Source organism: Ischnura elegans (genome assembly GCF_921293095.1).
Source record: "Ischnura elegans chromosome 13 unlocalized genomic scaffold, ioIscEleg1.1 SUPER_13_unloc_1, whole genome shotgun sequence".
Classification (NCBI taxonomy): domain Eukaryota; kingdom Metazoa; phylum Arthropoda; class Insecta; order Odonata; family Coenagrionidae; genus Ischnura; species Ischnura elegans.
In genome coordinates this window covers 11,917,406-11,933,642 of record NW_025791657.1, presented here as the reverse complement: position 1 = coordinate 11,933,642, position 16,237 = coordinate 11,917,406, and the positions used below count along the sequence as shown (strand labels likewise).

At 35.5% G+C, this 16,237-nt stretch overlaps 1 protein-coding gene across 1 annotated transcript in view; it reads right to left on the bottom strand.

The window, feature by feature from the left end:
• Positions 1-9,116, bottom strand: part of LOC124172069 — a 64,429-nt gene extending 55,313 nt beyond the window's left edge. The window contains exons 1-3 of the mRNA XM_046551475.1: positions 8,713-9,116; positions 8,466-8,603; positions 940-1,107 (exon numbers count right to left, since the gene is read on the bottom strand). Of these exons, the coding sequence (XP_046407431.1) occupies positions 940-1,107; positions 8,466-8,603; positions 8,713-8,880 (474 nt within the window). The 5' untranslated portion in view covers positions 8,881-9,116. The remainder of the gene's footprint in view (positions 1-939; positions 1,108-8,465; positions 8,604-8,712) is intronic.
• Between the last annotated feature and the right edge of the window lie 7,121 nt (positions 9,117-16,237).

The following is a 16,237-nucleotide window of genomic DNA, read 5'->3' as shown; positions in this document are numbered from 1 at the left end:
TCTCTGTGTTGTGAAGTTGTGCCACAAATGGACTAAATGAGACTAAATCCCTTCAAATGTTTCCCTTGTTCAAGAAAGATTTGGAAATATTTTTCAACCATTCTAACTTGAAAATGTAAAAAAAACACGGCTTAAATAACTTCCAGATGCAGGAAACATAATAAACTTTTGAAACGAAGCTTGAAAAATAAGACAAAAGGAAGGTTACGGAACCTTCGCATTTGTCACATTGTCAGGACCCTCTGGTGTCCCCCGCCACCCCCTTGGATCTTTTCGTCCCCAAATACTACAGAAACGCCCCCTAGGGGGCGGTAGCGCCCACTTTGGGATCCACTGGTGTATAGTAAATCTCTTATCATCCATTAAGAACTTCACAACATTACTATAGCATACTAGAGAAAAATACAAATGCAGAAAGGGTATTTTCTCTGATTTCATCTCAGTGGACTGCTTAGGGGAACAAATTTAACATTGCCTCAGCAAAAATTTTTAAATGGTGCTGTTACAAATACAATAAGTTTTTCAAAAAGTTCGATCCACAAACAACAAAAAACAATATCATACTACTATTTAATTTTAATTGTTCAACATTATGAATTTGAGGTTACTTTTCCATTTCCTGCTTTCTCACCATTTATACATTTTCTACCCTTCCGCACCAGACATAAGGTGGAGCCAATGGGCGTTTCCATTCGTAGAACACATTTCTCTCACAAGATTAGAGGTGATATATAGCTTAGATTGACTTGTATAAAAAAATAAGAGTGGTTAAGCTTTCTGTCTCGTATCGTACAACTGATGGGCACATAAGTTATGGTGACTTCTTGTAGAAATGCATAGTCAAACTGGGCAATAGTTATTTCGTCATGCAACCTAGTAAATATCTACTAATTAAGATCATTTAACTCAGGCTTCAATATGGATGAGAATATAACTTACCAACATATTAGCTCTGGGTTGATGGGAGTCTGGCACAGGAATGTATATTTCAGTCGTTTCGAGTGAGCAATTAAGATGTGAGTAGCCTTGTATATCGTCTTCAACACAGTCTTTTGTCTCAGCAGGAGTCCCCAACTCCTCATCAGCTGCCTCCTCTCCTTGGATACTCTGTGGAAAGAGTAACAGTGATGAACAACTCACCTCCTTCAGTGTCAAGAAATGAGACATATTCCTAATCTTGATGAAACAGGATTTTTAATGTGATATCCAAGCTACTGCATAAAAATTGAGAGGTGTCCGTTAATCAATAACTCAAGACTAATTAGCTGCTGATACAAAATTAGGCAGGTAGATCTTTGGTGTACTGATTAGAGTCACATAGTGGCCCTATTAGGGTCATTTCATTTCAAATCAACTCAGAAAAGTACAATTTCCAACCTGACCCCTTTCGATTTTCATGAAACTTCGTGTGCTCATTACGCATGACAAGAGAATGAAAAATAACAAATTACAGAATTTTATCACAAGTATCATAAGAGTAATGGCCACTTGAAGTTCTAATAATGATCGAACAGTGAACAAGGTAATTTTGGAAAGGTCTTAAAACAAGTTTTCCAATGTTATGCAATTTTGTCATATTACAGAAATTTTCATAGTTAAAGTCAGTGACCTTGACCTTTCACCTGGAATATCTCAAACCATGCCACCTCCAAAATTTATGAAAAAATATATTTTTTCTTCATGATACTCTTTAGAAGATGGTAAATATTCAAGTTGGGATGACTATGGTATCTGGAGATATAAATTGATGAGTACAGCAACGCATTGCATTATTTCACTGCAGGAGGAACACCATTGCAGGAGGGGTTCAGATACCGAAGGAACCCAAGGCCGAAAAAAAGTAAAACCACCAAAGCAACTTATGTGTGAAAAATTTCTAACCCTAACTTTCAAACGTCGTAAATAAGATACCAAATGCTGGCAGCTCTTCGAGGTTCCAAGAACCATAGAGTGACAATGCCCTGACGGTCCATGACTTCACTGTCATTGCCACGATGAAAGAGAAAGGGAACGATGAGGCAGAATAACAGATGATAACGAACCACAGAGGAAAGCATTCGTCGTCCCCACATAGAACACACAATTACTAAGAAAGCATATAAATTCGGAGGGTGAGAGGAGGAATATCTTCCATGAGCATCCACCAGGGACTGCTCCTCAAGGAAGCATCCTGGCATCAGCTGATAAAAAGTATTCGAAAAAAATTCGAGCACACAAACATAGGCAATTAGAGGCACAGAAGGAAAGCAGGCAGATATTTCTCACAGATATACTCACTAAAAGTACATATATGGATGCCTAAGAGATAGGAATTGTTGATGAAACCTTCGGCTGCCTATGTGTGTCACGCACGCTTGAGGCAACGCATTCAGAGGATTTCGGGTACATTTGCTTTGCTTGAAAAAATCTGTAAAAATTCATGAAAATATACTTTTATGTCAAAAAACTATATATCTTAACTATATATAAACTATTCAACTCTTCATATCGATATTTCAGCTTCAGATGTGGAAAAAGCAGAGGGAGGTGATGGTGAATTTGAGGATGGATGGAACAGCTGTGAAAAAGTGGATCTAATAATAGTGAATCGTGTTGAAAGTGCTGTTGTGTCACTTATTATTGTTTTGGTATCAGCTGATTTTAATAGGCTCACTGAATTTTTTGACAGATCCTGAACTGAGCCGATACACTTAATCTTAATTGTGTGAATCACTTACTTGCCTATAGAGGAAACAATTTTTATTGAATTCCGAACGGCATATATTGCATAAATGTTGTTCACGGATATTCTATTAAACGTTTGTGTTGAATCATATTTGTTTGGAAACTTTATTGGTGCTCGGAGAAATCCTTTGTTTTCAGGCAAGTAATTCAAGTCGACTGCCCATGTTATAATTTAGTTGATTGTATGTTCTAATTGTGGAAGGTAGCAATTAGTGGGGGAAATAATTTCGACTCTTTGCATGTATTTGTAGATACTGTCCAATTGAGGAAATGAACGCCTGATCACAATATATGACATTATTATGGTAATATATGGCTTTCATTGAAAGCTATAACCATTATTTGGCGTAGTGTGTTAACACAAGCTTAAAATTTTTCAAGAATGGACCTGATAGCTTACATTGAGGATGTTTTCATCGCACGTCAAGCCTTGAAATAAAATTATGAATTGTAAATAGAATGCAAGGTGGAAAATTTGGGCTATTCATTGTAATTCTTTGCATTAATTGTTACTGTTTACGTACTGTCGATGAAGCAAGCTTGTACTCCACATATTAAGCTTGAATTTTTATTTCTACCCAATTTACTTAACTAGTTAAATATTCATTTCTTATGCTACAATTATTTAATTAAGATAAAGTAAATATCATTTTATTGTTGGCTATTATTCTATTTTTCAGTAATTGATTAGGTTACTTTAACCTCAGAAAAACAATTCAACATTGCAATTCGCACGTTTTCTGGGTTTGCAATACTGAATAGCTCGGCCTCGAAGACCATGTAGTATTATTGCAACCCTACTAATAGGGAACTTGCATATATTTCAGATATAATCAATAGCCCCAAAATTATATACAAATATATGTTTGCATACCTCGGTGAAAGTTTTTTTTATTATTTTATGACGTGGTTTGCGATATTTAATGCATCAAAGTTCACGAGAATTTTCTAATGCAAGTGAGAATCGAAAACGTCCGATGATTGGCTGGTAGAAAAGTGACGTCATAGTTCAGTACGAGGACGCACGGCGGCACGGCCATAGTACTTGAATTGAATACATGCGACGGCGTGGTTATGATTCATTTATTGAAGTGCAGACGTATCGAAGTTGTTCATTGTGACTTCAGGGCTATTATTTGATCTATTTCTCCTCCATTGAAAGCGATAGACTGCGTAGAGTAGAAGGAATATGGTTATTCATAGGCTGATCCTAGCAAGCTTCCTGTTACTGATTCCATCATGATAACAGGGTATTTTAGTGACACTGTAGACTTCGTCGGCACGGAAAGTCGATGTCGAGAAATGGAAAGGTAGCTGATGTGCATCTGAAATGTTTTATAGTTCATAACAAAGTGAGACTTGCGTATAATATTGGCGAAAGCGTATACTCATGTGAAATGTGTATTCTTTTGGCAGTCCGGTAGAGTCTTATGGTGAACTTATTTCCACCTCGATTCTGTCGATGACACTTTCAACTTAAAAATACCTTGCCTGTAGGGCGACAGGAAGCTCTGAGGAAGCCAGACTATTAATGTTTAAATTTAGTAGCGATAATATAGACGAACTTCCAACACAATCTACCATCTTGTGACTCAAAACCCCGAAGCCACTTCCCATTCTGCAGAAAGAATCGGTCAATCGCACTTCGATCAATATAATAAACACAACGTCTTCAAGTGTTAATAAGATACTCTGTAATGAAGTCCTCCCTAAATTAGCATTGAAATGTGAATGTATTCCAAACAGAGTTTTTAATACATTTTGGGAGCTTTTCTCACGATATATCTGAAACCTACTCTAAAGGCGAGCTCATCGTCATTGCAATCGGTTGTCACTTAAAAATTCCATATCGGAAATCCTAGAGGGATGACCTTCGACGATGACCATGATCTCACTATCACTGGCACCCGTGGTGAAAATATCATCCCAATCCTATTTCTATTTGGTTTTAACTGGGGAAAGAGCAACATAGAACTGCACATTCTTTGGGCAACTTTGGGGTTGACTTTCCCTCAAACACTCCATTTCCCCTGTGGTGCACATCAGTCCTATCTTTATACGATGGCCTGACAACATTTAAATGTATCCTTGGTTTATCCTGACAACCAAATAAATGGAAATTGCTGATCCACACGTCTTCCTCTGACTCCACAGTTTCCAAATCAGGGGCCGCGGAACATTCCTCTTGTGACTTAACTTTTTCTGAAAAGCAAGCCGGCGTAGAATAAAATCAAAGAATGATGCGATTTATTTTTTGTGACCACCTCTGGATTTCATTCTTTTTCCATCTACAACTTCCTTTATCTTTCGGGGTAAACTATGGGACAATATAATGTTTAAATATTTTCATTAATTTGATAAAATAGAAGTTCTAAAAATACCCAAAAGCCATTTTATTAATCCGCACTGATGAGTGTAAATTAATGTGGAAGATGAATGCTGTAGACGTAGTAGTTTTCCTTAGGTTGAGTTGCAAAGTTCATGAAGTTGACAAAACGGCTAATTTTTCGGTGCGCGGAGTCATTTATTGCACGTACTGGCCGTGTCTACATTTTTCAATTTTTTTGTAATAAAATAAATCAGAATTTAGGATAAAATTTCCTTTAAAATGATGTATAGTTCAATATTATAGCATGATGTGAAGCCAGGATATAAATTTGCAAAGTAAAGCGGCACATCAATTTGACGCCGACAGTAGAAGAAAACGCTGTCTTCTTGGCTGGTACTCGAATGCATGAGGATCAAGGTTGCTCTATATTTTCATATTTCCTCCCTTGATTTTAAAAATCATGGAATTTTCTATGTCCTTCCGTAACTGAAATTGAATAAGTGCCATAAATAATTTGAGTCAATTGTAACCATCGAGAAACACCTATCTCGATTTTTATTGTGAAGTTGAGTTTTTAATCTACGGCGGCCGAGTTATCGAAAAATCTCAGTTTCAAGTTATTCAGCCAATGAAATATGGAAATATTATTTATATTAAAGTTATCTTCGCTCACATAGCACACGGGTTTATCATTCCGTTTATTATACTCTTATTTTTCCGTAACGCTCATCCCGACAGACGGCGTACATCGAGGCTTTTCTTCTAATTTCCTCCGTGGGAATGCAGACGAAAATTTTTTTGGGGTGTTATTGCACAGAGGAACAATGCACCACTTGTAATTTTTCCTTACTTCACCTATGTTCTCCTTTAAACGCAACGTGGCTCTTCCAAACCTGCAGTTACTGGGCTTGGATCTTGGACTCCTACTGAACTATGACGTCACGGCCAAAGATTGGTGGGGGCGGTATTTTTTAGCCCGCGAAACTCGGGTGACTTTTGGGAGTATTTTCTAGTGTATAAACTGAATTTTAAGCGGAAAAAAGTACATTGCGGTACCAAGTGTTTACTGTTGTTGTTGGGAGTTGCAATATTCTCAAGGCATTCCATGGCATACAAGTAGTGCTATCTGTCCTACCCTTACTATTGTTGGCGCAGGTTGGGTAAGAAAGAAAGAACGTCCATTCTGTTTGACACTCAACAGTTGTATATCAGCATACTGTTTATGAAAAATATGCAATTTCCCTACTGTGAGTGGGATTCGCCGTTCAGAATAGGGCGATTCCACGCGTCACGGACTGACCGTCACAATGCGTTTTTGAACTTTGAAGAACGCACGTAACGCGAACGGACTGACATACAAAACGTTTTCAACTTCCAAATTGCTGCACAATGGTGTGAAGTTTCACTTTGGTTGATACACTACTTTGTCTTGAAAAATACAGGACTTACGTGACTTAAAATTCACTGTCACGGACTGAAAAAAATGAAACGAACTTTCAGCTCAGAGTAAAACCTCTAAGGTTTGCTCTGAAACAAAGAGTGATCAGAGTTTCAGTAAAATACATCTCAGAACACCAAATGCAAATTTCATAATGCTGCAAAGCCCATTACAATAACTGATTTTACAGAGGAGTAATTCCTCTAGAAAACCATCGTCACGGACTGACCAGAAATGTCACGGACTGACTTTTGTGATTCCCTTCTGGCATAACTTTATTCACTGCCAAAAAATTTTACAAAATAACTTCTTTAATTCAAAATAAACAAAACAAATTTGTGCAAAAATCCGTAAAATCATTCAAAATAATGAACGAACCACAAAATAGAAAAAAATTATTAATACAGTGGCCATAAAAATCAATTAGCGAAACAGATGTTTTTTGCGCGTAGATGACTCATTAAATTTAGTATGTGGCTAAAAACTGTGGTGAGCACAAAAAAATTTCTCTTATCAGAGACACACGCGACTCATGCTAGGGTCAGCACTTAATAACGAAAGTCTGGACTTTATAGCACAAATTTTGATCCATATCAGAGCCTCCAACCACTTTTTTTTATTTACCAGTCAGTATGACATTTACGTGGAATTGCTCAATATTGAATTGCAATGGCACTATGGCAATTTTGACAATTACGTCCTCCATTGTAATAAAAACACGAATTGCAACCGTTCTGAACACAATATTGCATCTGTGTTCCAATACACTATATTATTGCAACTTCGGGTGTAATATCGGCGAAAAGCATGATGCTATGCCATCCAGAATAGCAACCTAGGAAAAAATCAGCAAACAACATCAATAATTACATTGTGTGCTAAAAAAATATATTTCTGTCAGAGTACTCCAAACTCATTTAACAAAATTGATCAACAAAAAAACAGCATTCCATGCCAAATATCACACAATTACTACACAAAATGTTATTCAACAAAATATAAATAGTTTCAAGAAAGTTGACCACAAAATAATCATAAGAATCAAAATACATTCAATACACTTTATTGAAACAGATGTGTTTCAATATGTTTACAGACACTCGAGACTATGGCTGACAACACATAAAAAACTACTTTATAGATCTCTCACGTTCGACTGTTTTGTAGAAAATGATCAGGAATTTGTTTGTTCACTTTAATATGCTCCAGTTACCCAATCGAATTGTTATAAAGAGACTGTGGCATGGCATAGTGAGTAATTTTCTTTTTTGAGTTGATCAATGGTGATTTCGAACGCCCCATTTTCCTGGATAAGCTATGGTGCGGATCCATAAATTTTTCTGGGGGGCGTAAGGGTAGGCAGAACTCTTACTTGAGATACAAAACAAGATACAACAACTACTGTGCAAAATGTTCTATTTAATATCACATGAAAGTTATTAATATGAAATTAAATGTTTAAGGCTCCGTAATACACAAATAGATATTAACCTGATGGAAACAGCGTTAAACTTTATCAATTTTTTAAGCATCTGGGAAAGCATGTGTGACCGTGACCCTTCCTCCTAATTCCACCAATGGACACGATTATTTGGAACACACGGAATTTTTCACCAAAACTCCTTCAGTCGTCGAAACTGTAAACTCGTCTTGCGATGTACGAGGGCCATTCATGCCCCCTAATATTGTTGATTAACAAAGGGGATCCTCAATTAACTTTTGAACGTTAATCCAAGCGCCTTTTTCATTAATACTGGGTTAAATGACCAAAGGTGCTCATACAATATATTTCTCCAATTGTTTCGCCAAACAATTTATCTAAATTTATCATATTGAGTTAATCCTTACAACTTCATGCTATTAATATTCAGTCCACTAATAATTATTTTTCTATATTTCACATTGTCGTCGACACAAACCAAAGACTGTCACTTTAAAGTCCGAAATTTATAAGAAAAAACTTTATGTACTCACCCTGCAGTAGTTTCTCGGCGAAATACTTCTCAGAACTGTGTTAGATTCTAAACAAATTTTTTTGAAAACACTAAATTCCGTGAGTTTCTCCAAACAAGGTGGACACAAGGTAGTGGGCAGTCCATCTCCAACAGCAACCTGAGATAGCAACAAACGACATATATGTCAGCGAAATTATCTTGAAAAACCCAAAATGAAGTAATTCCCATTGTAAAGGAAAATCGATAAGATGTAATGTGCCTCTTACTTGTAAGCCGATTAAGTCATGTAGGGCATCCTTCACAGTTATTTCACACGATACATTCGAAGTGAATATGTTGTAAAAATAATAATTGTTCTTCCTACAAAGCCTGCAAAGGTCGCTCTCTGATTTATTTTCTGACGAATCCGTCAAAATACTGGTGGTACGACTCATCTTTTCCCTTGAATATCTAATTTGATCTTCTAATCAGTTCAATCGTCAAAGATGTCATCCATACAGCACTGACAAAGATATCAAAATCCAACACGAAAACGAAATTCACTTCGAAGACGTTCGAAAATACAAATACTTTAGAATGTACAACGAAAGGACAATCAATAAATGCCAACAATCATTAAATCACCTCAAAATTTCATGATCATTGACACGATTTTATCATCCGGGTACGCACCGATTTTATCATCCGGGTACTTGTTAATATGAGACAATGGAAGCAAAACTTGGTGTAGAATGGTAGAATCGTGGATTTCTAGTTTTCATTTCCTCCGCCAAGAGCGTAACTGTGGAACAGGCCAACCATCCGCGTTTGAAGACTTATTTGTTTTTTTTTCATAAAATATATGAAAATCTAATTTGAATATCATAAATTCTTCTTTGATTGATGGTAGGGTAATAGTTATTTGTTAATTTATGTTTAATTATTTGCCCAGAATTGAGTTTAAACCCAACTTGGCTTCCATACGGTAATATAGCTTTTACTGGTTTGTCAGAATAGGGATTCCGAAATTTTTTATGGAGTAACTGAAATTAAGGTTTTCCAAATAGTCATGCTAGGATTCATGCAATTAAGCTCAATAATATATCAGTCTACCTAGGGAATGCAAGAATTCGTCATTTTGCGATGGTAGGCCAGTTGTATGCGTTGCCCTCTAGTGGTAAGGTACGGAAACAAAGTCCAAAATCTAAACTAATCTTTGCTTGCATGTTCTATTGTAAGCTTTGGTGTCAATGGCAATGCAGATCACTTAAAATATATTCTGTCTATCCTGTTGCAATATGGTTTCTTTTTGAGGTGATATTTAAATGTGAGCTTTTTATGCCTTTATCCGTGAGCAGTCTTAAGTTTTTGCATTGGAATAGGTCTATGGAAATGATTGTAATGTAGGGATTAGGATATTTTTACGAGTGGTGTGTGGATGGTTTCTTTGCGGAGTGAACTGATTTAAAGATTGAATGAGTTATTGTAGTGAAAACATGAGTGCTACCCCTGGTAATTTCTCGGAATCTTCAGAAAGGAATTCCGAGGGTACCCCCTGCAGACTTTGCATGGAGTTAAATGATTTTTATTACAATATATTCACTTCTATGGTATCAAGCGAGATAACTGTAGAGGATGCCTTACATGATTTAGTCGACTTAGAAGTGAATGCTGGGTTACATTTTCGAGATTTTCCAAGTTCATATTTTATTCCGTTCTATGAATCCATTTTCCCAGAAAAGTCTAAAATCTCTTGCATACGCTATCATTGCATCCGTAGGTTGCTGTGGGAAATGGCCTGCCGCCAATTTATGTCCACTGTGCTTGAAGAAGCTAATGGAATTCAACGATTTCAGAAATATATGTCATAAATCGGGCGTAGAACTGAGAACGTTTTCGTCTAGAAATAACTTAAGGGTGGGTGTTTTTTTCTCATTGGAAATATTTGACGAATCACTTGTTGCCTTTGCAAGCAAAGTATTATTATGTATGACTGCATCATTCTAAAAAATCACTTCAATCAGAGATCAAAAGTTAATGGAGCATTCAATTTTTTAATCCATCGTACATATTAAAAATATAAGATATTATGAAAGGCTCGCGTAGGGGATCGACCGAGCAGTGTGACAAGTCCAATTTTCCAAATAGTGTGTTTCCGAATTTGCGAATCCTGACAAGGTGTTAGTTAACTTGCTCTCGGTCATTCAGTGGCGACGATTGAAGATGTTTCGTCTTTTGGCAAAACTTTGCGTTTACAATTCAGTCATAGCTAATAAAGTGGGTCATTCCAATTTACTGATGATCGACTGAAAAAGGATATCAGTGAAAATGAACCGTTAATGTGGAATTTTTTCGGTGTATTTCTTTTCCTCCTTTTTCGATTTAAATTTGAAGTATTGAGTATTTAAGTCATTAATATAACCGTATTTGCTCACGTTTCTGAAGTGTATTTATTACCATTTCTCAAGTTGTATCGCATGAAAAGATGGGAGAAATACAAAAGTATCAAAGTATTTAAAAAAAAACAATACATCTGTAAAAAACTTTCCAATACAGCATTTCAAAAACTAGATTTAAAAATTATGGAACATATTAAGAAAATTGATTTGACATACCTGCCTGTTTAGTTTACTTGTTGGTTGCTATGTATATGTTGGTACATTAAAATTTTTATAGCTGTATCATATTTAATTCATTTTATTGCAACATAATTTACTAAAATCATCTATGTCAGTTCTTTTTATTTATTTTTTTGCTTTATTATAAAAACAGTTTATTTATATGACATTTTTATATGTAATACATATTTTGATTATATAACTTTGGTGTTATAAAAAGTAAGTGTGCTTTTTATTAATGGTACGACCAAGAACCCAGACGGCACAGAACCCTCCGTATCTAATTCGTATGTACATAGTACCCATTGACTAAGGGGATACTGTGCCGCTCCGTCGCTTTTCGTCAATGGATACATACCATTCGCGGCCTGTCGACGAAGCGCGTACGCAGCATGTGAATGTCCGCTACTAAGCACGTACGATTGGATACATAGCGCGCAGGAACACGGCACTCAGGCTAATCTCAATCGATTAGGTCGAAATTAGTTATATCGTAACTCGCACGATCGAAAAATGTATCGAACGCAACACAATCGATAACTACCGACCGTAGCGAGAACCTTGATTCAATAGGTAAATAACACCATATCATGAATTCTAATTACCATGAAAGACTCACGACCGACAAAGTTTTTGTCGGTTGTGAGTTTTTCATGGTAATTAGAATTCATGATATAGTATTATTTACCCATTGAGAACTTACAAAACTTACTCGGCCACTTAAATAACTCTGCGAAAAATGAGATTCTCACGGCTAATTCACGCACCACCAGCATCCAGCATTGTTAAGTGGCTCGTACTTACTTGGAAACCTTGAGATGTTAATGAGAGTAAATTCTTATTAATTTTGACACTAAATAAGACATCACATAGCCCACGAGCATTAAAAAGCTTACCCTAAAGCCTGACGAAATAAGATTTTTAAATAAAAATTGCCGATGAAACAGGATGGCTGACACATCTGCTATTAGTATGATCGAATTCATCAAAATGCAAGCAAAAATTAACGTATAGTTCAGTATCTCAGCTACTAAAACTTACCCATATCAGGCGCTAAAGTATTTGAAAAATTATTTGGTATGAGTAAAAGTCCCTAGGTAACTGCAGTAAATGTATCAACCTATTAAAAATATGAAAGTCCTGCCAAATCACCAGCATAAACACTTGTAAAATAAAACATGTTATCTCTTAGATCACACCTCCGATTTTATACTTACTTTGCATGAAGTCACCACCGCAAGAAATTTTAAAGAGGCAGGAAAGAAAAAACCCACAGAAATACAATACATATATTATGTATTTTCTATTGTCAACCACAATAATATTTCCAATTTTCTCTTCTATCCCACATCTAATTTAGCGAAACAATTACTCTTATTCTCTTTCGAATAGAAAATTATTTAAAAGAGGACTGGTCGATACATAAAAACTATCGTCAATACTTTCTCCGATGAACGTCCACTATCACTGCACCAACTTGCACAAATCAAATCCACATCCACAAATATGTCACTTCTGCCACAATGTCTGTCTTCTTGGCGACAGGTAACAGTGAAGCAATGGTACCTTCCTCCAATCTGGGCACCTTCCATTCAGCAAGAATTTTCTCCTCGTCTTCTCGTCCAAGGCCACAGATTACTTTCTGATATCACAATGGTGCAATGTGAAGCTCACACACCTAAAATTAATAAATAATAAAATACCATGTAACTTATTAGGTCAAATCATTTCCAATTTTTGGTATTTCTGCATGAGAAATCAAATTACTAGGCTCGTAAATATAGTAAATATTTGTATGCCTGATATTTTTATTGTTTTAAACTATAGCATAAGATAATTTGAAATGATGAAAGCCGACGTGTAATACACCATAGGGCAAGCTAAGAAGCAATATTCGATCCTATAAACTTGGCAGCTTATTCCTAGTTTCTCCTTTAACCACACGTTTACCGAATGAATTAATACAAAAAAGACAGCTAAAATGCAAGAATTTTCAAAAGAATTGCTGCTACAATATTTTGAATCACCATTTTTAGTACTGAATAGCCACTTCTGACTTAAAATTACATCCAAATAATTACAGCGAGAAAGAGTACATACCTCACAGTTTTTCGTAGGGGTGAAATGTTTTCTTCTTATCGCCCAAATGCACTTCTTCTTCAACTCAGGATCTTTTGGAGAGCTAAAAACTTGAACCATATGTCCCGGAGTTTCCATTACATCCCGACAATACACACACGAAAGGCATTTCTAACAAAAATATCTCACAAACACGTTTCTGAAGCCCAGTGAATGAAATTAAAGAATAAGGGAAACTTCCACATTACCAGACACTCTATTCTTCACTAACTTAACCACAAAAATCCCTGAAATGTAGTGAGACGTGACGTAAACGACGCGATCTCCAACGGCTTGTGAAGGCATGTGATCTTTCTAGGAGGATAGGGCACGATGGCACCAGATGGCACCACCCGCGAAAGAAAATAGTCCCAGACCGAATACAGTTTTATCGATGAGATACAATTTTATCGATGCATATGAATTTGCCAGTCCTCTTGCATCTTTTTTCGTCATTAAAGGAAATAAAGAAACAAAACCTTCTAAGTAACTTCCTAAGCGCGATTTTTGTATCTTGATTGTCCACCCTCGTATTTAGGTACGAAAACTTCCTGTGCCGTCTGGGAAGAGATCATTCCGATTGGCATGTTATTTCTAAGTCATGTTTTTTGTCATTAAATCGTATTTTTTTTAGATACTGAGATATTTATCCTTGTAACAGTCCTCACAATCGTGACAGGTGATATTATTCACAATATTGCTTTTTAAATTTGCAGGACTCATTGATAAAAGGATCATGTATAAAGGCTTTTTCACACCATGCATTTACCTGTACTTGTTATTGTCTAAAAAAATGAACCCATGTATGTACACAAGAGTGCATCGTGCAACCACACAACTTGCACTAATGCATGAAAGGAAAATAGCATCTGTTCTGATTTTGTCACTGCATTGGTACACATTCCATTCCTTTGATTGATTCGGTTCTTATATGATATATATTTTGTGGTTTACTTCTTACAAAACCCTTATTTTTTGTTCAGTTAAGTGTTTTTCTGTGAATATATCCATGGTATAGAGGAGGAAATGGTGTTTTATTCTATGGATCAAATTATTTTTATCAATTTGGTGCCAATGAAATTTTTTAGAGTACAGATTGAAATGAATTACTGATAAGGGAAGTCTTCTTTCTATTCCACTATTTTAGATTTTTTGCCTGTTTATTTGATGTTTGTCTTTGGGCAGTGCAGTATTGGTCCTGAATGAATTTGTTTAAGGAACGAGTTTTGAAAGTTCATGTAGCAATCACTGAGTATAAGAGGTTATTCATTGTGGTATCATATTGCATTAGGGGATCCCATTTTTCAATTTGAAATTAATTGTTTAAACATGTATAGTGAAAAGCCTTGGTGGGCAGTAATGTAATATAATTTTTAAACATCTTCTTTCCTTACATTTGTGTTCTGCATTATTATCTCCCACTTACCTCAAAGGATTTTAATGACTAACTACTGTGGATTTAGCATCAAGTTTGCAAAGTTTATTTTGTAGATTTTAAGAAATTAGAGAAATTAAAGAGAGTTATTTAAAGAAACCTTAATGTTGTATTCACGTGAGGAGAAATCGGTTATGATTTTTGCAATGAATTTAACACATTCATTGCATTCATTAGGACTCCTCATGAAACTAACCACTAATCTATAGTCTTCAGCCAAACCATTATGTTTAGCAGTAGTGTAATTGTTCATGAAAAGAGTGAATATTGTTTTAAAATATATTTTCTTTTCTTAGAATATTTTTATTAGGGCAGTTACCCTTGCCGAAAGTTCTGTTGTCAGGTTCTTATTATAAAATAATCTCATTACTCTTTTTTTTATATATATTTCAATACTTCATTTCTTATATTTACGATGACATTTATCTTCCCACACAGCACAAATATATCCATTGGATATCCAATGGATATCCATGTTGGTTGCCATGACATCCATTGGATATCCATAGATTTATCCAATGGATATCCAGTGGATATCCATTGAGAATGCTCTGGATTTGTAGTGGATTTTCAGTGGATATCCAGTGGATATCCAAATGTTCTCTATCTGGATAGGCCATAGACATACATTAGACATCCATTGGATATCCAGTGGATATCCATTGAGAATGCTCTGGATTTGTAGTGGATTTTCAGTGGATATATCCAGTGGATATCCAAATGTTCTCTATCTGGATAGGCCATAGACATATATTAGACATCTAGTGGATACTCATCGAGGATCCTGTGGACATTCATTTGATAACCAGTGGATATCCACGATACTTAGGTATTCAATGGATATTCATTACAAATCGTCTTGAATTCTAAGGGATATACAGAGTCTAGGGAAATTCTTGGAGATCCCCAAAAATTGGCATGCTACCTACAGGATATTGAGTGGATCCACCAAATATCCACAACTACACTGTAAAATAGAAATTATACTTGAGTTAATGCCTTAAATTTTTCTTTGTTTGGCTACATAAATTTAATGCATTCTTTTGCAATGAATAAGTAAACACACCAAGCAGTGATTGAGAACCTTGTATTAATTTAACAGACTAAGATTTTGGATATCACCAGAGGTATGGATGAAAGAGCAATAACATTCTGAAATGAAATTTATTTAACTTATGACTTTTACAATACAATGCTATTTTGTTTTAATTAGAACATGTATGAATTTCATTATTTAAACTCAATTATTATTAACATTATTATTATTATGTGCACCAGGTTCCTGGATATTCCTGAAATAAATAATAGAGCTTGTAAGTAACTAAGGTTAGTGCTCTAACAATTTAAAATTATTCCTTTACAGTAAGCTCAGAAGTATAAATCCAATGTCACGTAGCTGAAAATTGTGTTTTTGTTTCAATGAAAAGGAACTCCATAGTAGGAACAATAATGCAAAAGTCTAAATAATTTAAAGATCATCCTAGGCCACCATCATAATTAATGACAGACTAAAATAGGAATAATGATATGCTCTCTGTATAGATATTTCTGTGAGTTGTAATATTAAATAAATAAGCCAAATATTAATAATGAACATAGTAATTTCAGGACTCTACCAGAATTGTTTACCTGGCTTCATTG